The sequence below is a fragment of the Sinohyriopsis cumingii genome, chromosome 3 (assembly GCF_028554795.1).
Source record: "Sinohyriopsis cumingii isolate HCF-2022 chromosome 3, ASM2855479v2, whole genome shotgun sequence".
In the NCBI taxonomy this organism is placed as follows: domain Eukaryota; kingdom Metazoa; phylum Mollusca; class Bivalvia; order Unionida; family Unionidae; genus Sinohyriopsis; species Sinohyriopsis cumingii.
The window spans coordinates 80,814,976-80,838,918 of NC_142963.1; the positions used below are offsets into that span (position 1 = coordinate 80,814,976).

Sequence of the window (23,943 nt, forward strand, 5' to 3'; positions counted from 1 at the left end):
AACCACAGTGTGATCCTAAGAGAAAAATAATGCATTAAGATTTATTAAACAAATATCCAACAGGTTACATTCTGCCGAGGGGCCCCGAGTGGTCTGAAGCGCTCACCGTTCTGGATCAATGACATCTCACCACTGTCTGCATGTGTTCAAGTCTCGGGCTTGGCTAACGTGGGTATGTGAGAAAGCCTGCCAGTAGCTTCTCGTGGGTTGGTGGTTCTTCCCGGGGTTTTCCAGGGTTCTTCCTCCCAGTTATACTGGCCGCCATGTATAGCCTATCTTGTGCTGAAAATGGTGTTAAACCCTCTTTTTTGCACCTCATGATCAAATCAAATATGGTCAGATATATGAGAGAGAGAGAGTTCAGCTCTTTGTGGAATTTTTTGTTCTTTTTTTAAAACTTATTGCCCCCGTGTTGCTGAAGCTTTTGTCAGAGAGAACACATTAATAAATGAAACAGTAAATGTAAACTATGAAAATACATACCATACTCCTTTACAGTTTAAATATTCACAAAAGTTATATCTACTGTACTTACCAATGTTTTGCGGACAACATTTTAGCTTTTTGAAATATAATATTTAAATGCCTTGTAAGTTTTCGGACATTGCTCCGCTATCATTTTTTCTACAATTTATGTTTTTGGACACAATCTAGGAAGATCTCTTGCATCGTTTTAATGTAAAATTCACAGCATGTTTGCAATTAATTTAACTGATACAAAGTTCGCTTCATTTGGTCACCAATTATTTAATGTGATCATGAACTTCCATGAACTAATATCATTTAAAATTCTTAATTATGTGTGTGTGTGTGTGTGGATAATTGATAGATAGATAAACATTTTTATATTAAGCCATACACAATAAATAGCAATATCAAAGAATGAAAAGAAATATGATTTAATGCTATAATATATTTAAATATTCAGTTCAGGTAGCTTGTCCATAGCCTCTTTTAGGGCCTCAGGTGAAAAGCCCTTAAATTCTTTATAACTGTCATCATCCATATTGTTTAAATGTTTGTCATTTCTGATCAGCGCGTTTTCACTTCTGCTCAGATTGACACTGATGCCGCACACCTTGAAAGATTTCATTATCATTTTGCACTTTTTCTTCAATGTGTCCATGGCATTTACAACTCAGTCCAGTAATGTCTGTTTGCTGCCTGTCTTGATCCATCCATTGCTGCTTTCGTCAAATAATTCGTAGCATCCCTGAGGTATTCCATCCAGCTGCAGCGGAGGTAGCTCTTGACAGGTTTATTGATGCTCACATCAGGAGGTTGCAACTTGGATGTGCAGCATACTGGCATTATTGCTGGCACAACATTTCCATGCCACAACTGTTTTTTCACGTCATCAGTGATGTGAGTCCTGAACGAGTCCATAACAAATAGTGATCACTCACTTTTGGTGAATGGCAGATAAATTTCTTCAGTCCAGCACAGCATTAGCCTTTCTTCCATCCATGCTTTCTCTTGAACTGAGATAATCCACCCATTTAGTGCCTTCAGATCTATATGTCTCTTTCCCTTAAAATAATAATTGGGGGTAATACGTCACCAGAACCTGCAACAGCTAAAATGACAATAATGTGTCTCTTCTCTGCTCCAGTTGTATGAATCTGAATGCTTTTTGTTTCTTCTTTGTTCACCATTTTCCCTGGCACAAGATCAGTTTATCTGTGTCTAGTCCATGTTAATAATTAACTTATCATGAGACTCCACCTCCTCACGTCTAGCCATCACAAACTTGTGGAACGAAGCAATCTTTCCCAAATCCCTTGGTAAACATTGGGCAAGAGGGGTCCTGGTTTTGAGCACAAACACGTCTTTTCATGAAACTCTCCCCAAGAATGACTGGCATGGAATTTGCTCTCATGTAATTTTGTTGAGACAAGCTCCTTGGCATATATACATATTCCCTCAACACTGACTGGAATTTGTAAGTCATGCTGAGTGAGCACCCATTGAGCTGTCTTATCATCCATAGCTTGCCCATATGAAATGGGTTGTCCACACTTAGGCAAATGTCCGTTAAGTTCAGATCTGCAGAAAAGTCAATTTTCAGCGAGGTCTAATTCCCAGTAGTTTTGCATTGTTAACGATATCCTGCTTTTGCTTTAATGTATAATGTTTATAGTGACCACATACAGAACCGGGTGGAGTGCTCTCGGGTTCAAGATAATCAGACTCGTCATCTAGAGCAGCTTTCTTTGTAGGCGGTTCTTTATATGATGCATCCTCAGAATCATTAATTTGAGGTTGCTTCTGTAGACGGCCTACTGGCCTCTTATGAGACGATTTTGGCAAGGAAGAGTCCCTCCACGAACTAGGCAGTGCCTCCTCGCTTGTTGCATAATGTATGATAAACTTTTATCCATCAAAATTATTACAGTACTAACAATATTATGTTTCACAGCAACAGCTTTCCAGTATATAAACTTTTGATAGTGGTTGGTATTTTATGTATACTTTATATTATAATAGCTTGATTCAGCTAACAAAAATCTGATTGGTTGTCAGTGTAGACATTGTTGCACATTAAACCACTTCAAACAGGTTTGACAGTAATGGCTTTGATTAGAAATCATGACCCCTGCCTTATACAATTAAACAATACATCAGAGTTTGTATGGAATTGTAAAATTCATTGGCATTGTGCAACAAAACAAACCCCTTATACATGAGGTATTTATACTAAAGTTTAAACATAGCTAATGTTCTAGTACTTCTGCAGGTAATAAACCTCTTTGTAGATGATAAATATTGATTGTGGGTGCTAAATGTTTGGTACATCATGTGCTCTTTTAATGAAATCCAGATGGCTGCCTTTTATTTTCGAACACACCTGTCAAAGAAATCCCACAAGTTATATTATTAACAATTATCACCTAGATACCTTGAGATCTCCGACATGCATCAAAACAGTCTTTGAGCAGTCGATTGTTCTGAGTTGGCAAGCTTTGCTCATTTTGAAGCTACCCTTGGCTAGGTGGAAAAAAAGATGAGAGAACCACAACAAATAGATCATCTTTATTTAAAAAAATACCAACATATTAATCATGCCGACTCGTACATTGCAACCTGCTTGTTATTTTTACCCTTCCTAGGCGTACATGCAATACTCACCTCATATGGAGCCTCTCACCCTTGGTGCTCTAAGATTAGCCATCATACATGTACAGGTATTTCTACTTTTGATACTAAAATGTTTCTGTCATAAAAAGCTTAAGAATTAGAATCCCAAAATCTTTTTATTTAGTTTGTATTAATATCTTAATTACACAGAAATAAAGCTTGCATGCAAATACAGTACACAAGAGTAACTTTTCCTACTTAAAAATTCTGAAAACATTTTGTTATTTAATCTGATCTTTGCTATTTCTTTGTATTGATTGGTCATATATACACATAAAAAACAGTAGTTTATGTTAATTAACCATAATTTGTTTAAAAACTACATTTGTTACACATATAACTTGGATAAAACCAGTAATATGGTATGTTGGAAGTATTGCAGATAACATGGATACAACATACTTGTCATGATCATGATATGCAGACCTAATATTTTCTTAATGTTGCTTTTATACAAAAACATGTAAAGGAGAGAGGACAAGTTATGACAATTATTGCATTTCACAACATTAAAACACACTAACAAATTCATGAAAGTAATAAAGGTATTGATAATTGTCACGAAATGCTACTGGCAATGTGACGCCATTTTTACAGATTCAACCAAGCCTACATAAATCTACAGTGGAAAACATCCTCTCTTAAGAAATATTGATTCTAACATTAAAATTACCACAACCAGTGACCTAATTTAACAACAGTACCATTTGATTCAGGTGAAATTTCTGCTGCCTGGACAAAATTTGTGCTCCCATGATACATTTTGGTGCAGCATGTAACAATTTTGTAACTCCACAGACACAGACATTGTGCAAGTGCTTGTAGTCGAATAGCAGTATCGATGCATGTTCTAAGTAAGGTAGTTACATGTGCTGTAAGGTGGTTATATGTGCTGTAGTTGTGATGTTTAGAGAACTGTTTGTGCACCACAATAAAAGGTCCCATCGTGAACAGATTCAATCCGCATATAACACTGCAGACACAAAATTCAGTACACTGACACATAGTTTCAAAATATGGACTGTAACTGTTTAACAAAAATGTTTTTGGCATGTTTTATTATCTGTGGGATATTAATTTCATTGTAATGTCTTTGTAGTAATTATACATGACAAATAGTAAATAGTTTAGTGGAAATGAGTTATATACATGACTAAAATGTTGGGGTCTTAAGATTGCAAATTTTAAATGTATGTTTTTGTGGTCTTTGACTACATGTTATGTTGTCTTTAATAAGTTCATAATGATGTATTTTGTTCCTCTTAACTTTGGTAAACTTACATAGAGCTGCTTCAAAGAAAGTGATGATCATTATGTAAAAAAAATGGTGTTGTACAAAATCACCCAAATTTTCAAAATAGTTTGCTTTCATTAATTGATGCAAAAATTATGACAGCCAATTATGCATGCCAGAGAAATTTTAATTATTACTGCATTTATATTTGCATTTGGCTGCTTAAGAATAAACTTGATCACAATTTTTTTTCTCACTTTAAAGTCAGGTAAGAGTGGAGATACCCATGATCTGAGCCAGGCACCAGATTAACTGAATTTGGTTGTTAGTTTCTGTTGGTCAATCTTAAACATATGATATTGGAATCTATGTTCTGGTTAAAATTGATTATATTTCTGATTGCAGATGCCGATGCCTTTGAATGTGTCAGGATATGCATCACAGACTTCAGCCTATGGGAATCCTGGGATGCAACATCAGCAACCACAGCAACAGCAACCACAGCAACAGCATATGATGATTGGCCAGCAGAATTGCTATTCATCTCAAGGTGGTTTCCCAGGGCAGGGACAGAAGCTCATGTCACAGCCATTCAACCATCCTGGTAGTGGCTACTTTCCTCATGGACCTGGACCAAGCTCTGTTCAGGGGTCACAACCAGGACCACCACATTGCTACTCTTCTGGCACTGGAAGTGGAGCTAGTGGTGGGGGAAAGATGTATAGCACCCGATCTGGCTATGGACAAGTTCCTGTTCATCACCACTTGAAAAATGTTCCTCCACAAAACCCCCAAGAAATTGCTAACTCCATTCTACAGATGGCAGCATCCTCATACCCTAACCAGACCACTGTACAGGTACCCCTTTCTAGACACAGTCACCGACCTGCTCCATATCACATCCCACCTTGCTCCCCAGTGTATGGTATGCAGACCCAAAAGCAGTCACAGCATCAGCAAGGGATGATGAGTGGGGAACTACAGCAAATGGGGCATTTTATCTACCCTTGTTCCTCACCACATCATCCCCAGCAGTCTCGCATGTCTCCCATCAGCCCGGCCTCCATGCCAATGCAGAGTCCTCACTCGCACCACAGTGGACAGAGCCTCCCCACTTCTAGCCCTAGTTCCCTTCACAGCCCAGCCCATGGAGACATGAGGTCTCCAGTTTCTGAGGGAGGCATGATGGGAATGCGTTCCCCACCAGGATATGGTCAGTCCATCTCATCACCACATGGGAGTGGAGCACATATGAAGTCACCAGTTCCAGTTAGCCAACAGCTCCATGTTTCTGTGCTATCAAATGTTTCATCGCACTCATCTTCACATGGTTATGGAGAGGACATAGTGTCTCCCATTCATTCACACCCCCAGAACTCGAGTCATTTCTCCCCAGGGATGCCTCCCATGAATTCCCCAAGTGGTCGATTCAGTAATGTCAGCTCCCCATATACTCCAGGTTCAAAGTCTTCAATTCATAGTCCTACTCACTCACAGTCTTTCATATCAACTTTATCTACCTCACAGTACTTGAATGAAGTATCACAAAGAGATACAATGGCACCTAATTTGAAACAAACCAATCCCCTTCAGTCGTTACAAAAATTGTGTATGCTGCCTGAAACACAAGTCATTGATCCCAAAAGTGTTGTTAATGATGCATGTGTTCCTTCTCCACAAAGTAATGAGTATTCAAAAAACTGTGATAGTAATGCTGATTTGCAAAACTCTGGTTACGGGTGCCTGAGGAGTAAGTGTGAATCAGCATCAAAGTCAAACCCGAATGACTCTGGTTGTAAAGATGGAAAACACTGTGTTCAAGAAAAAGCGAAAAATTCATACAAACAATTGGTTTCTCCACAGTCTGTGAACAAGTCACCTACTGTTTCAGTTTCTGATCAAATGCACAAAGACCATATAACTTCAGATGTAACAGCCAAAGAATCTCCAGTTGACAAGAATGATGACAATGCTGGAAGAGGAAGTGAATCAAAGAACAGTCAGAAAAAAAGTGACAAAAATGTTGAGAGTGAAAGCGTTGGCAAACATCAGTCAAAGAAAAGCAACAAGCCAGATATTAATCTTGCAAAGAATGCCTCAGGCGTGAACCATAAAGACAATCCCAGCAATCCACTCACTAATGGTGCCATATCAAAAGATATTTTCCCAAGCAAAAAGACAAAACTTTTGCGTGCCACTCAAATGTTGAACCAGGATGATACAAAGTCTGCCGCTTTGAGCAACGAAAATGTTGATCATGGTTCAAAGAGTGATAAACAGTCAACAGCAGTTGACACTGAAAAAGACACATCTTCAGCAGCTAAATTGGAAGATGGCAATCAGTCTTCAACAACCAATTCAGAGAATGGAAATCATTCAGGTATTAATTCAGGGAATGGAGAAGTTGCTTTGATAGCTGATTCACAGAATGGAAATGATTTTTTAATGACAAAGTCACTGCCTGTGAACAAATTTGAGCAAATGTCTGCTAATTCAGGTTTGGAAAATAAGGTAATAAAAATTGACACATTTGGGTATACACCAAAAGGAGAGGAGAACTGCATAAATACAAGTGGAGCTGAAATGCAAGACCATTTCGACAGCAATCAGGAAAAGTCGTCTGATATTACATGTGCTTCACCCTCAGACAAATCATCAACTGTTTTATCTAATCCATACTTTTCTGATATAACTGATAGTGATGATGATGTACGTTTAATCGTTAGAAAGGATAATCATGCCACTTACAGTAAATTTGACCATGACTCTCTGACAAGTTCTTCGCGATTTCGTAATCATAGCACTGGTTCCTTTAGTGATGAATTGGATGCAAGTGATATGGAATTTGAGCAGAGGGATCATATTGGATGTGATGATTTAGATTCACAAGTGAATATCTTTACTTCAGACAAATCTGACAACTCGGTTGATTGCACCATTATTGAGGAGCATTTAGTTGAACCCAAAGATCCAACACCTGTTGTTAATGTCTTTTCCCCAACAAAACTTGCAAGCAGTCCACATTGGAAGAAAACTAAAATCATTAACCTTAACACTATTGCTAGTGAAACAAACTGTGTTGCTGCAGTTACAACTTTTGGCAATGATCCAAACGGGAATTCTTTCCTGGATAAGAAAAATGTGGTATTGACTAAAAAGGACTATTTTGGAAAGCTTAAAGGGGCATTATCAGATGATGATGGTGGTGGTGGTGGTGGTGGTGGTGATGATGATAAAGGTAGGTCATCAGAACTCTCTAATCCAGCACAAAAAATGGGTAAGAGAAAGGTCCCAGGGAGAAAAACGGACAGTTGTCAGAATATTCAAGAAGTCTTATCTAATGATGATAATGCTCAGTCATCTAAAACTCCTAGCGCAGCACAGAAAGTGGATAAGAAAAAAGTCACATCAAGAAAGAAGGAAAGTTCTGAAAAAGCAGAAGAGGTTTTATTTGCGGAAAATTGCAGGACGTCTAAACCTGATCAAGCACAAAATGTGGGTAAGAGAAAGGCAGCAGTGAGAAAGAATGAACTTTTTCAGAGAAAGGAAGAAGGCTTGTCAGATTATAACAAGAAAACATCTGGTCCTTTTACTCCACTGGAAAAAGTGGATAAAATGAAGTCATCATTGAGAAAGAATGACACTTTATACAAGATGGAAGAGGTATTTGATGACTCTAATGAGGAGATATCTTTGCTGTCTATCCCAGCAGAAGACGTGAAAAAGATTGTGGCATTGAACAAGGAGAATTCAGATAGGGTAGAAAATGTTTTATCTGTTGAAGATAATATGAAGACATCTCATCTGTCTACTCCAGCACAAACAGTGAGTAATAAAAAGGCCTCATTGAGAAGGAAACAAAATTCTGACAAAATGGAGGCAGCCTTTACAGAGGATGACAATAACAAGAGATCAAGGCATTTTAGTGTGGTGCCACAAGTGGATAACGTTAAAAATGGAAACTTAATATTAAGGTTAAATCGCAGAAAGAGGAAATCTGCTTGGTCTAAATATGAAGACAGTGCTTATTTCAAGGGAGATTTTATTTTTGATGAAGAAGAGGAGGAAAGATCTCAAGAATTTAAGAAAAAACCTCGTAAGAGTGCATCATCTTCAGGTGATGTCCCTGGCAATTCAGTTGCCAGAAATGGGCCTGATGACTCTGTCAGCATCCCAGATGTAACAAATAAATCAGCTAGAAATGCCAAAAAGGGAAGAAAATCCAAAAATTGTGCCAAAATTCAGACCAAAGGAGATGATTCAGATGATGGCCTTTCAGCAAAGGAGGAAACAAATTCAAAGGGAGATCAAACTGTGCCAATTGAAGGTGACTTAAAGGAACAGGATAATCCTTTTCAACATGGTAAAATTCTAAAACCATATTCAGCTAATGAAAAAAATGTCAAGCAAACCTCATATATCTGTTTAGATAACAGCAGGGATGAAGATAAAGAGGTTAAAGAAGTTATTATACCCAAGTCTGTCAGTGCAACAGTCAGTGAGACAACTAAGGAAAAGAACACTGATATAAAATTGGAGAAATTTGAAGAGGAAAAGTTAATAATGTCTATTAGTAGTATATGTGCCAGTTCTAATAGTCCCACCAACACCACTAATACCAATGTTAACAATACCAAATGTTCAAATAACCAGAGTGGTTCTGATGAAAATAAAAATATGGATATGTCTAGATTGGAGGGAAGTTGTGATGCAGAAGATAGCAAAGTATTAAACATGGAGTCTTCACCAAAATTTGAAGACCACCATGATGTGTTCCGGCCTGATGGAGATACTGAAAGTGTCATTAATCTGCCATCTATTTTGTTATCAGATAACAAAGCTAACAGTGATTATATGTCAGGAAAGAAATTGGATAATAAAGAAAGGAGAAACAAAAGTAAGTTAAATAACACGGGTATCAGTAAACATACTACAGGAAAAAGGGGCAAAAAGAAACGTGGTAGACCCAAAAAACCAATATTTGAGGATGAGGATGATAACATACATCAAGAATCCATGAAATCTTTGAAATTGAGCAAAACAATGGGTCTCATGTCTTCAAAGAAAAAACAGAATAATAAAAGTGACCTATCATTGGGATCAGCTTCTCAGAAGAGAAAAGGACCCTATATTCATTTAGAAGGAAATAAAAACCACCCCACTACATGTATTGTTATCAATCAACCACTGGATGATTATTCAGACCTGAAAGGGAATAAGCGAAAATTGACTAGTGCCCCAGTGCCATCAATACAATTATCAAACATTCCTTCCAATAGGTCAGTATTCCTTCCTGGAAACCAGTTACAGGAGGAAGTGAATTGGAAGTGTGTATTGTGTGGAAAACACAGTAGTTACAAATTTCTTGGTGACTTGTTTGGACCATACACACTGGAGTCACAAATTGAAAAGTTTGACAGTCATAAAATTTCACCATGCAAAAGCCCAATAGGGTCTCATGGAAAAAGAAGGACTTCGGGTAGTACCGATGACTTGTCTGATAAACGGAAGAGCCAATCAAAACTGGGAAGTCCGGGTCCTAGTGGTAGGAGTTCAGGACTGACACTGGAAGTGTGGGTGCATGAGGACTGTTTAGTCTGGTCAGATGGGGTATTTCTTGTAAGCAAAAAAATATATGGATTAGAAGAGGCCTTTCGTGTTGCCAATCAAACAGTGAGTATTCAGGCATTCTTCCACCTTGTGGAATATTAAGTTTTATTTCATTTGTGTCAAGAAATGCAACACATTCTGATCTTAATGGCATCCACTTCTGGGTCCACTTACTGTGTTACTTAAAAACGGTGAGCTATCAAATTCATTTTCCATTTCTAAAGGCAATAGACATGGGATAATCAAAACATTGATCATAATTATCAGTAATGATTACTCTTTTATTTTATTAGTCTCAAGTAATTGATGTTTGTTTATTACAGGTTATAGGAATTTAATGTTCTTGTTGTTTTGGGTTTAATGCCAGTTTTCAGTACATGACAAGCTATACATGATGGCCAGCATAACTGATGGAGAAAGAACCTAGGAAAGCCCATGTAAGAACCACCTACCCATGGGAAGCTACTGGCAGGCTTTCTGACATTCCCACATTGGCCAAGCCCGAGGCTCATACCCATGCAGATAGAAGTGAGATGGCAGTGATTGGTAAAGGTGAAAACTTCAATCCACACAACTACCCAGGGTCCTGATTGGAATTTAATCAGTTACAGTTCAAAATTTTCTGTAATAAAGGTTATTTTTTGATTACAGCATGACTGAATTTATGAATGTTCCATTACCTTTATATATTTTTATAGTCTTGCAGCAATTCAAATCTGAGTTATAAACTGAAATAACTGAAATTTGGGTGATTTGCCATCTTGCACCAAATTTCTGAAACTTCAGTTTTACATTTGGTCTCATTTGCAATGTCATATTTCAGAATATTGTGGTTCCAAATGACATTTGCCATCAGGGTTTTTAATAGACATGTACCTGTGGATTTTGATGTGTGGAATTACAATTTCACTAAAAACTTCTGACACATGAAAATTCCAGCTGATGTATTGCTATGATACATGTTCATTTGGGCTATAGCATCATTCTTAATGATCCTTGATTAATTAAGCTCTGGCATAATTTCCAATGGAGTGTACATTGTCCATAATAAACTGACTGTATGTGCTAATGATCAACATTTGCTTGACTACTATTTACACCTTGTCAGTGCCGATGCAAAATCATTATGAACTGGCAACGCCAACAGGTCACTGATGTCATGCTTGGGTGGACATGAATAAAGGTTAGATTGTTTTGAGATTATCTTTGATGTTTATGATAGAGGAAGAGGGAATCACTTATGACTCTAGTGGTTTAACTTTTCAATCTAATATTGTCATTTGATTGGGCATCAACATACAAGTTATTCTTGCTGCAGTAGGACAGAAATAACATTTTAAAGGCTGTGTACAGCGCATACCATTTTATAGTTAAATATGTCGCTTTCAGAATATAAAAAGTGTTTTTTTCAACACAAAAAGAATCATATTTGTGGCTATTCTCCCAGATTACAGTATACAATGGGAACCAGTCTACTGGAAACGGGAAATGTAATACCGGTGCATTGATGTATTGTAATCAGTTTGCAAAGACTGATGTATATTCAACAAGCTTTTAATTGATTGATTTAAGGTCAAATGCTGGATGTTTTTTTGAGGCATTATAAGTTATAAAGGGATCAGATGTAGACCATAATGGCTTTTAAGACTTTTAATACAAAATGGGTGACCTTTGATTTTGTTTTTGTATTGTTGAATTGTTCTTGCATTGTGCAAGATGTTTATCGAGAAATATTTAATGGAAGTTGATACATGTTATAGTCCAAAGAATGTTTAAATGCCTTAACCTGGTGCTAAAAATAGAAAACTGGAGAGCAGTCAGCAACTTTAAAAACCCAGCCCCCAAAAAACTGAAGTTCGATCTTTATTTATAGATTATTTACAACACAAACTTGCAGAGATTTTACTCTAGATTTTTCCTAAGCTAAGCTTTTGAAAGTTTCTCAACCTTCACTTTCTGGCACCAATGTTCAGAATGGAGATTTCATTCATCATACACCAACACACACTATGTATCAGTTTCGGGCACTCACTTGTCAAAGTTATGTCACACTTCAGAACCATATCTACATCCACATCATACCAAATGTACCTAGATGAGTTTCAGCACAATCATCAATTGAACCATCTTTTGTACCAAGACATGAAATCCCTTCTGTTTACTGTCCCTTTGCTCTGGTATTCCTTGTCAACAGGGAACAATCTGATGACATTGCATCCCAACATTTCATTTACCTGGCCATAGAGTTCAGAACTCTTTTGAACAGAGTCTGTGTCCTTCAAGAACATGCCTTGATAATGATATTGTTTGTGTCTATCACCTTTGGGAATTTTTTTGCCCCCAGGGTATCTCAGTGTAGTCACAGGTCACTTTGTTTTGGGCCAACCATTTATGAGACTCTTGCAGATACTTTTTCATGCCACTGGTGGCTGAAACTTGAGACCAGTTGATCAAAGATTAGGAATGTTTACAGTAGGGTCTTATTTCTGAAAATGGGGGGATCTTACCTGGCTTTTGGCAAGTACCTCACTGCAGGATTAACCAATACAAAATAATCTGCAAAGATGCCAACATGATAGGTAGGAGTGCTTATCTCCTGATTAGTTTGGCTTCTTCAGGAACACTCTTGTACATAAATGTCAAAGATGAAGACAACAGTAAAATACCTTTTGATCACAGCAGTGTTTGGAAATTGTATTCTCATTTTGTCTGAGAACTCAGCTGTTATCAATATGTCAGAATGCAAAGGAGAATCAAATCCCCAATCTTCACTGACTTGATTTTGAAATTATCACATATTTGCTAGTCAAGGTTCCGATATGTTAACCAGTCTACACCGTGACAATTTGATCAGATATTTCACTGCTTTGTCCTAGTGGCATCTATCAGATTTCATTAGATGCCTCCCTTTGTATTTAATACAAACTAACCAATAGCGTGTAACAGTGAGGCATTGTATATTGGCCAATAATGGTGGAAGCAATTGGCTTCAAAGGATACTTTTTTAGTTTGACATTGAAAGTATGAATATGTAACAGTGAGAAGCCATTACAGGTGTATTTGAGAAAAGTTGTATTTTGTGAAAACACGGACTGGCACTGGAAAATTGCTTATTTACAAGTCCATTCCAGTTGTTTGCTCCCCATGTCTTGATCATGTAGGAGCAGTGTTCAAATTTGAACAATTTGACTTTGACTTTGGATGCTGTGGCTTGCTGCTGCATCCAGTGAAATTCACAGTCCTGAAGCGCTGAAATATCTGATTGAGCTGCCAATGCGTAGATACATGCAGGTTAACATATTGTTACCTTGGCTAGCGATGATGGTGGTATCATCATTGACAGAGATATTCAAGACCACCATGACCCATGCAGGATCAGTGTCCTTGGAAAATCTGTCTCAAGAGAATTTGACGATCCAGATGGAATCTTCCATTTACCCCTCATGTTTTAGTAATATTTACACTCTTGGAGTTAATATCTTCTGTACTTTTTTTTTGCTGATGAGGCAGAATGCCAAGCTACAAAACTTTGTTGCACCACCAAAGATCCAACAGCCTGGGAGTTGATATCCTTATACTGAACTGAAATAATTTATATGCACATATAATTTCTCCCACCCATCTGAGTCGCAGTTTTTCAGAAATTTGTGATTCTTCCTGTCAGGTTGGAAAAGTCCTGAATCATTGGCGTCCTTAGTCATATGTGCACAGAGATTCCCCCTCCAAACACTGACTTCTCACCCACTGAGACAAAATGGAAGCATTTTTTCCTTCCCAACCCCTAGACGTTGAACTGGCTCACCTTGTTCATATTTAACAATCCCTCAAAAAAGAAATTATTCTTATACAAGTGATGGACAGAACTGTGCAGAAAAAAAAGACCAATCATTCTGTAATTTTAAGAGGTTAGATGGCGTGTTTTCTTCCATTAATGGAGGAGTAAATTGCTAGAAAAAGAGGTCTTAACACTTTGTAAGCTTACAAGGGGAGACAGAAATTTTTCTCTCAAAAGTGTGCATAGACACGTATTCCCATTAAGAGCCACAACACCAGAGTTTGCTGATCTGCCTTGTTGAAAGGTAGTTAGCTCCATTCATAATCAAGAACAACCATTCCATGATCTCAGACATGTTTTGTCATGATGGAAGGGCAGAGGTAGGCCAGAATAAGGACCTCTCTGAACTTCTCATCAGTTTTAACCTGTCATGACTGAAGTTTTTGGTCCATTACCTGATCTGCAATGGGTTTTGATGTAGCTGAACAAGGTACCACTGTATGATTTGCCTTTCATAGATTATTTCTAGTCAAGCTAGCTACAGAGGGCTGAATCAGTAAGGTACGTGCCTTTTTGATCAACACAAACTACAATAATGAATGCAAGTTGTGAATTATAAAAGTTGGGACACCTAATTATATTGCTTATGAGAAGTCATTACATACTGGTAGATATATCTGCTGGTGTTGTTGTTTTGACATGGATATGTATCCACAAAGCAGCACAGTCATGAAAATACTAGTAACACTGACCAGATGAAAATTAACTAATTTTTATATTCTCACTTGTCACTTGTTAGAGCTTTAAGTTGTTCCTTCCTCATAAATACATCACACTAACATCTGAGCCATGTGCAACATTGTACATGTGCTTCAGATAATTGGATCCATGTGGCACTTGGTCCCTAAGCATGAAATAATATGAGATGTATGGCACAGTGCCTATGCATCAGATAATAAGAGTCATGTGGCACATGGTCCCTATACATTAGATAATGTGAGCCATGTGGCACATGGTCCCTATGCATCAGATAATGTGAGTTATGTGGCTTAATGTCCCTATATATTAGATAATGTGAGCCATGTGGCACATGGTCCCTATGCATCAGATAATGACAGCTATGTGGCATAAGGTCCCTATGCATCAGATAATGTGAGCCATGTGGCACATGGTCCCTATGCACCAGATAATGTGGCATGGTGCCTGTGCATCAGATAATCTGAATAGTACTTATGCTTCAGATATCTCTTACTCTGACAGCTTGTACAGTGTAGTTGCTCTGCCTTAGATTAAAATTGATTGATTTACTGAATGCTTATTTTCAGACTTTAATCAGATTTATTGATACAGTAGTGGCAGTGAATTCTTCTGGAGCGTGTTTCACTGAATTTACCACATTATTATACAGGATGGCATTTACTAGGCTGGCAAAGAGACAGACATCTTAATTTAAGAAATGCTGGAATGTATCTTAAGTTTTGGTTGTACAAGTTTTCATACCAGAATGCCTCACAAAATATGTTCATACTTGGTTTGTGTGGTTCAGGCTTAACTGTCATCATAAGTTATGATTTTACTCAAGGCTGCTGGCAGATTTTTATAGTGATTGTAATATGGGCTTTCTCTGGCATAGGCATTTTACACAACTTTGTATGTCTCAGTTTTGTAATCTCATGTATCTATGATGCACAGACCTTTTTGTTCATTGACATGACACATGTATTCCTCAGTTGTAAATATTGTCAACATTTTTTGCAACCTAAATTGGTCACAGTTAAACATTGAACTACAACAATTCCTCACTATGAAGCCCCTCACTATAGCACTGCCTCACATAATATGGGTGTTGCTGTGGATCCCTCTCAGTTGTTTGAAGTTTATTTCATCATTGCTACTTGAATTATTTCACACAGTTTTACTTCTTGGCAAATGAGGATCAGATTATAAGGTGACTTCTCACTATTACCTAACCTGTTTTTGTGTTTTTATGCGCTATTAAAACACTGCCTTGTTGGTACATACCTTGAATCAATCTGTTTTTGTGTGCTATAATGACACAGCATTTTTGGAACATACCTCTACTATGTGTGTTTTGTATGCGTTGTTAGGACACCACCTTGTTGGTATATACCTTGACTCCTTGTGTTTTTATGTGCTGTTATGACGCCACATGGTTGGAACGTACCATGACTCTGTGTTTTTATGCGTTATTAAGGCACAGCCTTGTTGGAACGTACCTTGTTTGTGTTTTTATGCACTATTAAGGCACAGCCTTGTTCAAACCTACCATGACTCCGTGTTTTTATGCGCTATTAAGACACAGCCTTGTTGGAACATACCTTGACTCTTTGTGTTTTTATGCATTATTAAGGCACAGCCTTGTTGGAATGTACCTTGTCTGTGTTTTTATGCGTTATTAAGGCACAGCCTTGTTGGAACGTACCTTGTCTGTGTTTTTATGCGCTATTAAGACACAGCCTTGTTGGAACATACCTTGACTCTTTGTGTTTTTATGCGTTATTAAGGCACAGCCTTGTTGGAACGTACCTTGTCTGTGTTTTTATACGCTATTAAGACACAGCCTTGTTCAAACCTACCATGACTCCGTGTTTTTATGCGTTATTAAGTCACAGCCTTGTTTGAACATACCATGACTCTGTGTTTTTATGCATTATTAAGGCACAGCCTTGTTGGAACGTACCTTGTCTGTGTTTTTATGCGCTATTAAGACACAGCCTTGTTGGAACATACCTTGACTCTTTGTGTTTTTATGCGTTATTAAGGCACAGCCTTGTTGGAACGTACCTTGTCTGTGTTTTTATACGCTATTAAGACACAGCCTTGTTCAAACCTACCATGACTCCGTGTTTTTATGCATTATTAAGGCACAGCCTTGTTTGAACATACCATGACTCTGTGTTTTTATGCATTATTAAGGCACAGCCTTGTTGGAATGTACCTTATCTGTGTTTTTATGCGCTATTAAGACACAGCCTTGTTTGAACATACCTTGACTCTGTGTTTTTATGCGTTATTAAGGCACAGCCTTGTTGGAACGTACCTTGTCTGTGTTTTTATACGCTATTAAGACACAGCCTTGTTCAAACCTACCATGACTCCGTGTTTTTATGCGTTATTAAGTCACAGCCTTGTTTGAACATACCATGACTCTGTGTTTTTATGCATTATTAAGGCACAGCCTTGTTGGAACGTACCTTGTCTGTGTTTTTATGCGCTATTAAGACACAGCCTTGTTGGAACATACCTTGACTCTTTGTGTTTTTATGCGTTATTAGGGCACAGCCTTGTTGGAACGTACCTTGTCTGTGTTTTTATACGCTATTAAGACACAGCCTTGTTCAAACCTACCATGACTCCGTGTTTTTATGCATTATTAAGGCACAGCCTTGTTGGAATGTACCTTATCTGTGTTTTTATGCGCTATTAAGACACAGCCTTGTTTGAACATACCTTGACTCTGTGTTTTTATGCGTTATTAAGGCACAGCCTTGTTGGAATGTACCTTGTCTGTGTTTTTATGCGTTATTAAGGCACAGCCTTGTTCAAACCTACCATGACTCTGTGTTTTTATGCGCTGTTAAGACACAGCCTTGTTGGAACATACCATGACTCTGTGTTTTTATGCATTATTAAGGTACAGCCTTGTTGGAATGTACCTTGTCTGTGTTTTTATGCGCTATTAAGACACAGCCTTGTTGGAACATACCTTGACTCTGTGTTTTTATGTACTATTATGTTGGAACATACCTCATTATAAGAATCCTTCACTTACCATGCTGGTCTTTCTTTTAAATCATTAGTATCAATATAAAGAGGCAGCTCTGTAATTTGATTCATTTTTACTTTGTCAGTATGTGGGCAGTTTTATTTTAATCCATTGTTAGTCATATATGGTTGAATTTACGAGTTTCAAAAGGTCAGAATTGGCATTAAGTAAAGGAATTCTAATTGTTGAAAGTTTTACACTGCCTAAAAGGTTTTTAATTGACCACTGTAGAACTTTATCATATTATTAAAAATAAAATTGCAAAAATGCATATTAAACTGCAGGATATAACATTAATTGAATACCCTGTTTCAGGAGTTTGTTTAATAAAGTACCCTCAAGGAATTATTTTCAGCCAGATTGCAGAATAATTCGACTTGTATATCTGTCAGTCCATCTGTCTGTCCTGCAGTCCATCATTCTGGCATCAACAGTGAGACTAGGATTTGTGTATTGGTCATTTTTCAGACAATAGGCTAATTGCTTATAGAGTCAGATGACTTGGTATGTAAATATTTCATGAGGAGCACTACAGCCTTTAGTCAAAACTAAATCACTGTGAAACGTTTCATGGTTCATTTATTTATGCTTGTCTTTTCATTAAGTTCAGTTACCTTGAGTTGGGCATTTGCATTTCACTTTAGTTCTTTGATACTATTCCCCACATCATCATATCATGTAACTTGTATTGCAAAATATGTCACCCTCTGTGTTAGTTATGTCTATGATGTCTGTGTCTGTCCATCAAAATGTCTGATATCAACGCGTAAGTTTAGCATTTGCATTTGGGTCATTTCTTCAGATGCTATTGCTTGTAGAGTCACATGATCTGTACATTGTTTAGAGCATAATAGCCACTAGTGAAACTAGATCACTGTGGCCTATATTTCATTGTTTAGAGACCTGTGCTTACCTTTGTATTCAGCCCAAGATGCATCATCAGGAATAATATACCCATTTATCAAAATTAGGTCACTGTGACCTTCTTACCCCACCAAAATCATGTTAACCTTTGTGCTTAGTTTAGTTTGTCACTCATTAAAATTTGCAGCAATGTTACTTCGTATGTAGATGTGTCATAGTGTACTATTTATTTCATGGTTTAGCCATTTGTGTTTACTTTTGTATTAAATCCAAGATACATCATGAAGAATACTATACCTTTTAATCAAAACTGGGTCACTGTGACTTTTATTTCTTATCATAATGATATAATCTTTGTGTTAACTCCATTTTCTCAAACACTATAGCCTCCAGACAGATAACCTGGTATGTATATGCTTCATGAGAAGCACGGCACTCTTCAGTTGAAACCAGGTCTTTTTTACCCGTATTTATCATTGCATTAATCTGCATTAACCTTATAAAAATTTAGCTTAGTTTCTTAGATGATATTTCACGTGGACATCATTACTGATATACTGGTTTATTCTGATACTTTTTTCCTTTTGTACATATCACGGTACTTATTCACTGCATCAGTACATTGGTAGTTTCCATCAGTAAGGAATAGACGGAATTCCCTAGGAATCTTGTTATGATTTTAATGAAATTAAACCATGTTTTCATTATTAATGACTGTTAAACGGGGGGAGTGAATGTTCCTCCGAATTTGGTTTTCGTTATCTAGGGGTTGACTGCCCTCGATGTCATTGCCCGGTTAGAGTAGTTGTAAATATAAGTGGTGAAACTTATAGGTGAAATAGATAGAGATCTGAGCAGGTATATAGAACAAACCAACACGAGCCCCCGCACATGTAAACAAACAATTTAATCAATTACATACAAACACTGTGAAAATTCATTACATCAGGAATGTACTCTGCTTTTAGGAATTTAAACTTTCACCGAAATACAAAGAAAATGCAAATAGATTTAAATAAAATAGTCGATCTGTTTACTGATAGATTTAGTTCATCATAGGATCGAGTGGACAATCGAAGTCAACGTCTTGTACAATTTCATAACCTGCTCGTCCTCAGTTTGGCTTGCTCCCTCTGTAGCTGTTCAGACTCTTGGATCTCAGGATGATACTTTCTACCATCTGTCTCAGGATATTCTCAGAATACGTCTTCAGAAATTAATATGTCGCAGGATTGCGTCACAGGATAATACGTCTCATACGTCCCATACGTCTCAGGAGCTATTTTCTCCCTTTTAAATAAATATAAATAGAGACAACCTAAATTTCCCGTTATTTATGAAACAGTTAATTCTTCATTATTCTCCCTCGTTACCAGATTTCACTATCAGTGCTAAACAGATGCTAAGGCTATCAATCGACTCCACATGTCCTATAATGACCCTAGTTAGTCAAATGGCTAATTCGTTACGCCTTGACCTTACACATTAACACATACGCGAGGCCTGGGGTTCTGAGCCAGCCTCAATTTACACCGCGAATAAATAGGATACATCACATCAATCAATTACTAGATCATTTCCGTCGATACACACTTATTCTTAATCATACGTGAAATCTTCTAAATTCAGTGAATTCACACAGATTCTCGTAATCATATTAACTAATGTAATGTATTAAATTCTTAGGACATAATTCTTATGCAAACAAGACAACAAATTCAAACAATTCGTCAAACTTATCTAAAGAAGATTAATGTACGACATTCCTATGCATAAACTCAACACAGTTATACTTCATAAAGCAAATTATTACACGAATGTAGAAAAAAGATTCATGCAGATACAAGTAAATAACTTCAGCAAAGTATTATATATGGCATCAGCAAATTACATGGAATTGTCACACTACCTTTGCTTTCAATGTTCCTCCCTCTAATTGGTAAATTAGTTCGTCGGTTCCTTTCAACAATCGTCCCCTTTTTGGACAACAGTTGTTTTACGGAAATTTCTTGCAAATTCCCAGAGTCCTACTTTTTGGGTCTCCTCTTGCAGGAAAAGCTTAGACTGATTAAAATTTGATGCGGGCGATAATAAAACCTATGAAATTTTGTGTTGGAACACGCCCCCTCATTTAACGTAACCAATCAGAATCAAATATCTCTGCCGCCTTTTCCCAGAGGCGCCAAAGTCAGGGTCAACTTGACCTGGTAGTTTGAGTAACAGAGTTTCTGCGTTCTCTCAATTGTGACAACTTTACTATGAAAATAAAGTTTTCCTTGTCCTAAATTGTCCGCCTGGCTGCTGTATAAACAAATGTTTAATTAGGAACAGAATTCTCCCTCTAAAGGACATTACCGTACACGGTAGTATGGCGATATGATACGCGCTTGTCTCCATAAATCTAATTAATGGTTCTCTGGTCTCAACTAACGTATTCTTGTTAGATCGACATAAAATTTGCCACTTCACAATGACAAAATGGTTATGAAATTTATTTTCGTTTACAAAATATCTGTCACAAATTAATCTTGAATATTACAAATGTAATTGTATTTTTGATCCTCTAGTCACATGTTTGTCATACGTCATGTATGTGGATGCAGTGGCCAGATGGAATGTTACAAAACATTGGAGCCAAATTTAACTTTCAGGAAACATTTTGGATTTAAAAATACTTGAGCCAAGACAAACCCCATGTCATATTTTATTTATTTACAAGCATATGTGAATGTGTTAAATATATATTCCTTTGTAAGCCTGAATCGTCATAGGATTTTCAGGTGTGAACTTGTTTTCTGTTTTATCTTTATGTAATTTTTCAAGTCGACAAAATAAAAGTATCTTCTGTTGAGTGTGTTTTATACTTAATGGTACTCTGATAAATACCTTGCCCAGGTGTTGGCATCCATCTCAAAGTTTCCCTGTCTATTATATCAGTAGTATAGATAGAAATTGTGGGCTTCAGTTTCAACACTTCCTATTTTTTATGAATAGGCTCTCAGATGTCAGCACCATGACTTTCACAGTATTAAAGGGCTAAATATAGTTTTCTCAGGTGGCATGGTATCTATATAGGTTTTAGAAGAGAACATACATTTGTATATAAATTTTCTAAATTCTCTTGATTATATATGTACTGTACATCTTTATTTACTGTTGAATTTAAGGGTCATGATTCCTGTTAAATATGGTATTATCAGCAGCCACTGAATGGTGTTTTTGCCTAGGCTGAGAAATTGAAACAAAGAAGTCATTATAGTAGTAGGATTATGTGTTTGTTGACCACTATAAATCAGTGATAAACATTTACTTTAATCACTAATTGTTGTGAATTTTGAAGCTCTCATCGAGATATAAAGTGCTTAAAATAGAGTTAGTTAACGTTTTAAATTGGAATTAATTAACTCATAAGGATAAATTGTACAAGTAATTTCTCATTTAATAGTTTTGGAAATTCTATTAATAAAGGATGCAAAGGAGAGTGTGGATAGTGGATATATGGCTAGTTTGGTTATAAAACTTAGGTTTGTGCACTTTTTTATGTAGACAGGGTTTAGCTCTAGAATAGTTCTTTAGGGAATGCTTTCTCTAAAGTCCCCTTGGATTGTTTATAATCTAAGGTCAGACATAAGGGCAGGGGGTCAGCATGTATCTCTGGAAGCACTAGGGTTAAATTAATGTGGAAAAGAAAAGCCCTGTCCATGTGACTAATTCCCCTTAGTGCAGTTGCATCAGTTCAGGTTCTACAACAGCAGTATCAGTTATAATAGTGCAAGTTTAATCATCCCACTTTAGTTTTTAATTTTAGATTATAACTTGTGCAGCAGTTAACATACACATAGCAAATTCCTCTACTCTAAGGTAATGACTATTTTCAGGTGTGGAGACATAAGTAAATATGAGTCATATCACAGTTGAATTTTGATTATGTGAGATTTATAAGTTTGTTTACTCGTGTTTTTATTTTTACACTTAAAAAGAAATATCTAAATAAAGGTTCCTACATATTAAATAAACTGCTATTTGTACAGTAACATTGTCTTACTATGTAATATATAAACTGCAAATTTTGGTAATACATAAATTATGCCCCATGGGTCCCACTACTAATGGTAGTTTATTTTTTTGTATATAAACATCTTTGTACAGTTTTGTATATCAAGCCTGTAGTAATCTACCATTATTTAGACACCTGCAACAATAACATTTGAAAATTTATTGTTAAAATATTTTTCTTCTGATGATTTCTGAGTTGATGGCGGGACCCTAAGTACCCCCCCCCCCACTGAGCAGGCTTGTTTATAATTCTGAAGTATACAAATGAGCGAGGAGACAGTACTATATATATATATATATATATATATATATATATATATATATATATATATATAACTGGTCTATTCTAAATTATGCAATAAAGTTACTCAGTTCAATAAATCTTAAGTGTGTTTTCTTATTTCTGTTGTATATTCGTCTGTTATATATATATAAATTTTAAAGAATATATATATATATATATATATATATATATATATATATATATATATATATATATATATATATATATATATATATATATATTCTTTAAAGTTTGAGCTCTTGTGTACTTTTTTAAAATTTATTTATCTAGACCCCATCTGTTTCATTCTTGGATCCGCCCCTGTATCATGGAACTGAAAGGCTTTGCACTACTAGCACATCAATTGATTAAAAACATCCCCCACCCCTGATGTTAATCGAATATGTTCTAGTTTCTAAATAGATGTAAATGACAAACCTGATTTGGTGTAAGAGTTGCTGGGATAGGGTTGGGATGATCTGTCTTCGGTCATTTCCCACCTATGAAATGTTTACTGCAGACATATGTCCATCTTGTGATTTTGTTCCCCTTTCACAAGCACACACCTGACACCTGCACTTCTCGAGATTATTTTTGGTTTTGGAAATGGAATCCAAAATACACACGTCATATGTTCATGACCTGAATATCTGCTATCACTGTTACAAAGTCCACAGCAACAATGTCTTGAAACACCACGATTTTTTCGGTTTTCAGCGATAGATGCAATCTCTTCAGTGTGTTCTGCCATTTATATTGTAGTACAGAAAAAGGTTTATTTGTCCTACATTCTGCAGCTGAGTCTACGAATTATAAATAGGCGTGCTATTTTTAGCAATTAACAGTGTTGGTCGATCTCTGCTATACTATGGTACCCAGCAGGTACTGGCCATTTTCGCGGAGGGGGGCCACAATGTTCCTTTAAGCTGAAATATTTTCTTTTAATTTCATGATTATTACATTTTTTCCAGTTAATATAATTGATATCAGTTGGTGTTATTTTGCTATAATTTAATAAATCTGATTAGTCCCTTGCCCTAGAATATTCAGTTGTTGGTCCTAATAGAATTGAGGCATACTGTTGTACCCAGCATTGTATATATGACTTTGATTCATAGGATGCATCATAGGAAGTAGAACACCATTTAGATAAAACTTTGCAATCCAGCCATGCCACCATTTGGCATCTTTTTTTT

At 36.6% G+C, this 23,943-nt stretch overlaps 1 protein-coding gene and 1 long non-coding RNA gene across 3 annotated transcripts in view; both read left to right on the forward strand.

The window, feature by feature from the left end:
• LOC149803185 (uncharacterized) overlaps positions 1–23,943 on the forward strand; it is a 495,629-nt gene that overhangs the window by 45,841 nt on the left and 425,845 nt on the right. The window lies entirely within an intron of this gene.
• LOC149803186 (uncharacterized) overlaps positions 1–23,943 on the forward strand; it is a 78,022-nt gene that overhangs the window by 38,207 nt on the left and 15,872 nt on the right. For both annotated transcript variants that reach the window (XM_089952801.1, XM_089952802.1), the window contains one exon: positions 4,778–10,045. In XM_089952801.1, the coding sequence (XP_089808927.1) occupies positions 4,778–10,045 (5,268 nt within the window). The remainder of the gene's footprint in view (positions 1–4,777; positions 10,046–23,943) is intronic.